General features: G+C 32.7%; 1 protein-coding gene across 1 annotated transcript; it reads right to left on the reverse strand.

The window, feature by feature from the left end:
• Positions 1 to 217: 217 nt before the first annotated feature.
• Positions 218 to 1,816, reverse strand: LOC120092736 (protein CURLY FLAG LEAF 1). Its single transcript, XM_039050910.2, has 2 exons — positions 1,366 to 1,816; positions 218 to 783 (listed from the first exon to the last, which is right to left on the reverse strand). Exons 1-2 carry the CDS (start codon positions 1,624 to 1,626, stop codon positions 433 to 435), a joined length of 612 nt encoding a protein of 203 aa, XP_038906838.1. The 5' UTR covers positions 1,627 to 1,816; the 3' UTR covers positions 218 to 432.
• Between the last annotated feature and the right edge of the window lie 6,956 nt (positions 1,817 to 8,772).

Consider the following 8,772-nt stretch of genomic DNA (forward strand, 5'->3'; position numbering starts at 1 on the left):
TGCGTTCATAAAAAAAAAAAAAAAATAATTGCGTACGATTCAATGAGTGTGGGTAATGGAATAATGAAAGCAACAAGTCGCTGTCTTCACGAGCAAAATATTATTCCTTCTTCTTCCTTTGAGTCGTTGACCATCCCATTCATACCTGCACATTTTCTCTATCTATCTTCCTCTCCGGCATCCATGGCAGTCCCCCAGATTCCTTTTCAATTCAAACTTTCTAAAATTATTATCTCCATACCAATTAATAACACACAAGAGAGATAGAGAGAGATTCATACATTGATCCAGCTAAGGAATTAAACCCCATTACCCTTTCCTCATCAAATTAATCCAAAGAAAAAGAATCAATGATTTTGTCATAATTAACCCAAATACAGTTTGATTTCTTCTGTTTTTGAAAAAAAAAATGTGGTTCGTTCGTTCATTCGTTCATGGGAAGCCATTACTCTCGTCGGAGCGATCGAAATGAACAAGACGACTGCTGCTGCATTTGGGGCAATCTTCGACTTGTTTCGGCACCATGAAATACATGAAGCATCTCTTGCATCCGGCCACCACCAGCACATCCTCCACGTTTTCCGCCGGGTATTGACGTCTACTACCACCGTACGACGACGAAGAACACGACTCCTCACTTCCGCCGTCGGACGAGCTCTCATCACCATCCTCGTCGTCGTCTTCGTCTTCCGAGTATAAATCTCGGCTGTGTGCTTCCGCTGTCCTCGGATCTTCCTTTACTCTCATTCCGGTCCGGCAGTTTCTATAGTAGACTTCCCCTGTCTAGAAAGCCAAACGGAATCGAATCGAAAAGTTAATTTAATGTTCCGGAGGAGAAATCAAAAGAAAAGAAAAGAGAAAAACAGAAAAGAAATGGAATCCAAAATCCAGAAAGTTTTTTAAGTGAAAAATGGCGGACGATAAAAGGAAGTATGAAATTAATTAATTCTAGGGTTTGGAATCCGAATCCGAATCCGAATCCTAAGAAGGATGGATGAAGTATGTATGGAAAAAGGAAAACAATAATCATAAAGACAAATTTATGGATACAGAAACGCATTAATTAAAGAAGAAAACGAAAGCAGCTCCATCAGAAAACAATCATAAAAAAAAAAAAAAAAAAAAAAAAAAAAAAAAAAAAAATAATCAAAAGTACAAGACAACAGAATTTGCAAAGATCTGCCATATGCGGCCTTTGGCAATAAATGAAGTTAGGTTAAGAAGAGGAAACAAAAAAAACGAAGGAATTAGAAGCTGGATCAAGAGAGAAAAAGACAAAGAACATCAAAGCGAGAGAACAGAACTCCATATTCAAGTTAATTAAACATGGAAAACACAGAAAGAAGCGGTAATGGTGATCCTGACCTTCAAATCGAGGCATTGTTCCCAGAAAGGAGGGAGGGAGATGTGAGAGTTGAGCTCCAAGATTGTGTCGAATTGATTATGTTGGTGAAGAGGAAGATGAGGTTCGTCATCGGAGGATGAAGAAGAAGAAGAAAACGACGACGGCGACCTCCGTACTCCGGCGGAGGAAGCGGCAGCTGAGGCTAGACGGTGGTTGAGAGAGAAGTTACGGAAAGACTGCTCAAGAGAATCAGTAACCGCCGCCATATCGGGAGATTTCATCTCGATGAAGATGAAGATGGAAGAGGAAGAGGAAGAGGAAGAAGAAGAAGAAGAAGAAGAGATGAAATGGAAGGAAGAATGAGAATATAAGTTGAAAAGAATGTGTGTTGTTATCGTCGTCGGATGATTAAAAAAATAATAAATTATTTAGGGGAAAAAAAAAGGGGTGAAGGCGCGCGTGGGAGTTGTTGAGAATATCTCGGGTGGGACCCATATATTCGGAACTGTACAAACCGAGTGAGTGCCACGTGGCAGTCATGAGAACAGATTGCACCAGCCCCACGCGCCTCTTAAGACCCAGACGTCGGGTTGAAGGAGAAAGAGTTTTTATTTTATTTATTATTATAATAATAATTATTATTAATATTATTATAGATTTTTAAAATTCTTTTTGGGTTTTGGGCCGAGTGATCCGCTCGTTACCCAAACGAATGCTGGAGTTTTGCTCGACATCTCCTCCTCTTTTCTTTCGCTATCTATTTACCATTAAAAATGGTACGTCTTAACCAAACCTATGCACCTAAGTGATCCGTTGGATGTATTTTTTTACCCTAAAATTTAATTTTTAAGATTTTCCTACTAAAAATTTATAGTAGTTATGTTAATTTTAGGTTAAATTATAAAAAGTGTCCTAGATTGTACCTTTTGTATAAAAAATATCTCTGACATTTTAAGAGTTTTAAAAATATTCTTAAAACTTTTAAAAATAGTTTTTAAAAAAATACCCTCTTTTAATTTGATTGTTTTCTATATTTTGTCGTTAGTTTTGGATGGAGATCATAAAGTTTTTTTTAAAAAAAAATATCCTTGAATTTTTAAAATGTTTCAAAAATATTCTTTAACTTAATAAAATTTCAAAATACCTCCACTGTTAGTATTTGAACAAAAATCATTAATTCCCGACAAAAATGACTTTAAAGATTAAAAAATGCTCCTGAACAATTTGTTTGGAATTTTTTAAGTTCCAAAAGAATCAATATTCAATTAAATTATATAGTTATCCTTTTTTTTATACAGATATTCACATATTTCTCTTAATTTTTCAATTCTTAGCTTACATCAATATTCTCGATAACTAAAATTTTAAGTTAAATCATAAAATACCACGAAAGTTCACAAAATCCAAAATCAAAATCTCCTATTGAAACCTACCAAAACGATAAATAGTCAAATAAAAAATGAATCAGTCTAAATCATGTTGATTGTTAGAAATTTAATCTTTATTTTAGATCTTAGATAGGTTATTGAGCAAAAGAAGTCGTCGAGACGTTCTGAATACAATTCGGGCTTAAATGGAGCAATTAACAAGCAACGAGAGGCAGAATGGTGAAATCATGCAAGAGATGCGATGACACTTGTGCCTTGTACCATTCACAGGGACAGTGTGCTAGGCAAACGTTGCAATGTTGTCCTGTGGTGTTGTAGCACTCTCCATTTGATATGCACGCACGAAGAGGCACTTCTTCCAATTTGCTCTCCAAGGCGCTTCGTGAGGGAGCTTTCAGCGATGCAACATTTTAGTATGGTTTGGTTATTGAGAAAATTTGTGAAAATTAAGAATTAGAAAATTAAAAGAAATATGAAAGTTCTATATATACGATAAATAGTCAAATACTTTTTTTATTTGACTATTTATGTTTTTGGTATGTTTCAAGAGGAGATTCTAATTTTAGAGTTTTGTGAAATTTTGTGGTATTATATGTTTTAACTTAAAATTTTAGTTTTTATTTTAGTTGTTGAGAAAATTGGTGTAAGCCTAGAATTGAAAAATTAAGAGAAATATGAGAGTATCTATATGTAAAAAATGAGGATATCTATATAATTTATTTTAAAATTAGTTCTTTTCGAACTTAAAAAAATTTCAAACAAATTGCTCAGTAGGAGCACTTTTTAAAAAATTTTAAAGTCACTTGTGTCACAAGGAATTAACGGTTTTTATTCAAATACTAACGGTGAAGGTATTTTTTAACTTTTATTAAGTTAATGGTATTTTTTAAACATTTTGAAAGTTCAGGAGTGTTTTTTATACAAAACTTTTATGATTTTCATTTAAAACTAAAGGCAAGAGTATTTTTTGAACTTTTTTTTTTTAAAAAAAAAAATTAAGGGTATTTTTGAAACTTTTGAAACTTCAAGGACATTTTTGACACAAAGTTTAAAGTACAGAGGCATTTTTTTATTATTTAACCTTAATTTTATATCAATTTTACTGCTAAAATGCTTTTAACTTTTTACCTAGGTGCCTATGTCAGGGGAAGACTTTTGAATTGTGTGATATGATTTACACCCGATCATTGTCAACTTTAAGGGAAATCAAGTTTCAATCTACTTGTGCTCTATTATGGGTGAATAGGACTTGAATAAATTGGCCAAAGGCCTAAAAAAGATCGAAGAAGATAAATTTAAAATAAAATGGACTTGGGATCAAGTAAGTCCAGATGATATAAGCAAATCAATCATAACTTATGTAGGATAAGAAAAGATCCATCTTATCATCTAAACATAAGAGGAAAAGGTAAACTTAAAGTTATTTTCTCCATAAATACGTTATTATAACTTCATATAAGGGATATAGAAGTTAAACTAATTGTAACTTTTTCTCCACTCTATAATTTTCCTATCTTTGACTTAGGCAACGAAGCCCTTTTTCTTTGTTTTACATATCATCTCTTCTCCAAACTACAATTTTACCATTGTTGTCTAGTAAGGTCAAGTGCATTTTTCCCTGTACAGATTTTGGCATCAACACATTTGATTCTTTGTGGCTTCATCAAACACATTAGGTCGGGTACTTTCATCCTCAATTGAACTTAACTCATGCAAAACTAAACTTTATTCGGCCATAAACATTACTTGTACGCATATTTTCCCTTATATGCGACTCTAGCTTACTTGCCTCTACTTTAAGCCAAGTCCCATGACTAAACTCATATACTAGGTTAAAGACATTACAATGCAACGTCACATCTCCCTTCATTATCTTTGTTTCTAAAAACACGATCCCCATGCTTTTACTTTGCATCAAAACTTCATTGAGATGAGTTTAGACTCTTCATTGGATCAAAATAGGCTTATAATACTTTACCAAGGTTTTATTGAGTGATTCAAGCACTTATTGGGACTTATGGGGGCATAATAATGCTTACTGAGCTAAATCGACTTACTTTGATGCCTACCACGCTTTACCAAGTCATTACAATACTTATTGATACAACTCGAGCAACTACCATGATAATTGGAAACTTTCGAGTCTTAGCTGATATTTTTGGATGCAATCTCCAACATCGAGATGTCATCTGCTTTCTCACTCTTACTCAAGCACGCTTATTGAGAATAAAATCATGAGCAATTTTCCAACTTGAGGTTTCCCGAAACATCAATCCATCTAGACATGTCAAGCCATGAACTACTCTCGTGTCCATGTGGAGTCATTACTGTATACTAGGTGCTAGCTCGTAGAATGATAAAACCTTTGGCCTAAGGGAAAGGTTGCCATTTTGTCCGACATCGTCAATGAGATCCAATTCTCGATGGACGATGCCTAAGACACTTGTCATACAACACTCGGCCACGCTATGACATACACATGTGCCATGAGATAGCTCGTTTGGGCCATGGGCATAAGGTTGGTGGTGGGCTGACACCATGTCTCCCCCCGTAATACATTATGAGTAATCTTCCATCTGTAACCTCTGCATTTGAAATTGGCAAGGATCACTTACTAGTGTAAAGCGCTCGTCTGATCTCAAATTGACACAAAACTTGACGTGCTTACATATCTCATCAATATGCATCTATCTCTAGAACCGATAGTGAAAACTCTCGAAGGAACTTTTCAACTTATCTACTCGTGGCTCGGGGTCTCATTTTGGCTCACACTGAGATTGTCACTGACACCACCGCTGACATTGTTGCTTATCTTCTTACTTGTCACTCAGCTTGACTTATTTGTACACTCATCTTGGTGTAATGGATGATGCATCGTCCTTCTCGATTGCATCCAACACCTCCAATGAAATGGTCACTGGTACATTAAAGTCACAATCTACTATCCGCAGGATCAGTATGAAAATACTAGAGGGAGAGTGAATAGGGTTTAATCAAACTAATTAAAACGTTTACTAATGTGAGCCCAATTAAACAAATTAACAAACTTTTTTGCTAACAAGTAATTTAAACAATAAATTTATATAAATAATTTCACTTTGAATTAAACAAAAAATTAACCATAACACTTTAAAGCACAATTTTTAAATTTAATAAAAGGATTGGTAAAGGATATATAAATTTGAGAACTACCAATCAAAGTAAACATATATGAGCAATTAAATGTAAGAACAAAAATTGCAAATAATTTCAAGCAATAAAATTTAAGAACAAATTAATTGCAAAATTAAATAGTTGACAGATAGAGAATTTGACACCGAGAATTTTAGAGTAGTTCGGCACAATTGGCCTACAACCCCTTCTCAAGGTCTTCTTGGGTTTGTAACTAAAACTTGACTCTGTCCACGGCTTAGAGTCGAACCATTACAACATGTTTTTTTCGGACGCAAGAACAAATTCAATCCTTTCCATGGTTGAAGATCAAATTGTTACAACTTTTTTTTCGGGATCAAGAGCAACCCTCACAATGAATTTGAAATGAAGCACAATATGAGGAAAACTCTCTCAAGAAGTAGAATTACAAATTAAAGCACTCAACAAATCAAGAGTTACAAATTAAAGCACTCAACAAATCGATCCTCACACACATATAATATCTATCTCAAGAAGAAGATGAAAAAAAGAAAAATTAAAATTAGAGAGCAATAATGGAAGCTTTGTATTTTGGAGAGGATTGAAAATTATGAAAATTGATTTGGAGAAAAATATGAGTTTAAATAAAGAGAAAAAATTGTTGGAAACCACGTTTAATTTGGGTCATTGGATCTTTGAAAAAGAAAATTAAATATTGAAAATTTAAACCCCCCACACACACACATATATAAATCATTTTCTTTTATGTTCCAAGTGGCACCTTTTAATTGGTCCATTTCGATGAAAAAAAATATGTCACAACTCGAGATTTTTCGTTAGACTTATTGTGCTATATCTTATTCGTTTGAGTTCTGATTTTGGCCATTCAAAATTGCATTGTAATCATTATTTCGAGTTCTATGCAATAGACACTTCAAAACTCTCAAATAGTCAATAAAAGCAAGCATGTTTGTTATCATAAAAAAATTAATTATATTAATTAATTTGAAATGAACTAATTTGAGATTAAAGGCAAAAAAAAATTGATACTATCTTCAAGTACAATTATGACTCCCTCCATGAATAAAAGAGTTCATATGTAAGTCAACTTTGATTTGATATGTACTAAAAAAACAAATGCTTAGAACGCTACTTTACTAAGGTACATATTAAACACTACTTTTAAACTGTTAAAAATCTATTAATCACAATTCTAAAAGTTCATAAACATGATGGAACCAAGATTAGAACTTAGTCATAGTTAGAAAAGGTAAGATATTGTGTGGGAATATATAAAAATAAAAAAGAAGAAGGGCAAAAGAGAAATTATTGGAATTTGGTGGAATCTTTTTTTTTTATTATTTTTTTTATTTGTGTGTGTGTTTTGGTTAATTCAAGTTTTGGTCTGAAAAGTTGGGTACAAAAGTTTCTGACACCATGAGCTTCTCCCTGTTTCTGCACTAATATTCCCTGTGCCCTTCTGCAGCGCCCAGCCCCAGCCCCAGCCCCAGCCCCAACCCCAACCCCAACCCCAACCCCAGCACCTTTTTTTTCTTTCATTTTCCCATTCACGTGTAATTTTTCTTCTTCTCACTACTTTTTTCTTCTTTTTATCCAATAAATCAGATTTACCAAACACAATATTGTATTTTATGGACTATATTTATATTTTAATCTTTTCTTTTTTTTTTTTTTTTAAAAAAAGCAAATTTTATTTGGTTTCTTATTACATTTCAACCACACATCAACTTTTTAATCTTTTTCACACCCCTTTCTTGTACATTTCATCTCTTCTTGTTTTTGTTCATCACAAAATTAGGTTTTTATATAATATTTAACGCATTGTTTGATTATTTTCTGTTTTAGGATCCTTTTTCCTACTTTGTGTCTTGAAAACTAGGTATATGTAGAAAAATAACAAAAAAGAATAAAAGAATAAAAGAATAAAATTAGAAATACAAGAATTATCATAAAAAAAAACTTCAAACCGAATAAAAAACTATGGACCGAAAAATTCTAGGAGGATTTTCAGAAAGAGAAAAATAAGGGAAATTATTTACATAAAATAACAAAATTTTAATCTTCTTTAATAGAGGCTGATAGAAGTCTATCAATGTCTGTCTGCCATTGATAGACATTGATAAAAGTCTATCCATGTCTACTTCGATGTCTATCAGTATTTTTTTTTTGTTATTTTTATAAATAGTTTGAATTTTTTTTTTCTATTTGTGAAAATTTCTCAAAATTTTACTATTAGAAAAATTCTTTCTTCTGATCTCGATTACAAAAGCGATCTCTCAAAATTTTTATATTACTCATACCTTTTCCCATTCTCAAACTAGTGAATACAAAAAGAGAACTTAACTAAAATTAGTACGCCTATGCTTCAGTGTTTCTAACTAGAATAAATTGAAATGAAAGACGACTTTTTTTTATCGTGTTTGGAGTTTACTATTTTCTTGAACTTTTTTTACTTGGGATGGTACAATTCTAATATTTTGCTAAAATCCAACTAGATCTTCCATTTTCTCATTCAAATGCGTGTAATAAATAGTAACTAAATATTGTAACAATTATAGATTTGAAATAGTGATACTGTAAACACCAACCATTATAATCGAAATCGCAAGCATGAAGTAGGCTATAATAATTTCCTCCACACCGAATAACTTTGTGTACTAATATTAAACTGTTTTTTTCACTCCCATTTATCTCTTGTGAAATTTAAAAAATAGAAGGATAAAAGTTTCCAACTTCACCCCCCGTAGTTTGGGACAAAAGACTGCCCCAAGAATCTTCATCTTTCTATATGACTTTATTCGTAAGAATCTTTACTGAACTACGCTCTCCACCAAACATATATATGTAGATAGTATTTCCACATTATTATGCCTTACTTTACTCTGC

Source organism: Benincasa hispida, chromosome 12 (assembly GCF_027475165.1).
Source record: "Benincasa hispida cultivar pf3 chromosome 12, pf3_genome.v1.1, whole genome shotgun sequence".
In the NCBI taxonomy this organism is placed as follows: domain Eukaryota; kingdom Viridiplantae; phylum Streptophyta; class Magnoliopsida; order Cucurbitales; family Cucurbitaceae; genus Benincasa; species Benincasa hispida.

What these genes read in the sequence shown, in the direction of transcription:
- LOC120092736 (XM_039050910.2), bottom strand. Translation starts at nt 1,626, where the DNA reads ATGAAATCTCCCGATATGGCGGCGGTTACTGATTCTCTTGAGCAGTCT. An exon ending in AACAATGCCTCGATTTGAAG is followed by an intron (nt 784 to 1,365) that starts GTCAGGATCACC and finishes TTGGCTTTCTAG; the next exon opens with ACAGGGGAAGTCTACTATAG.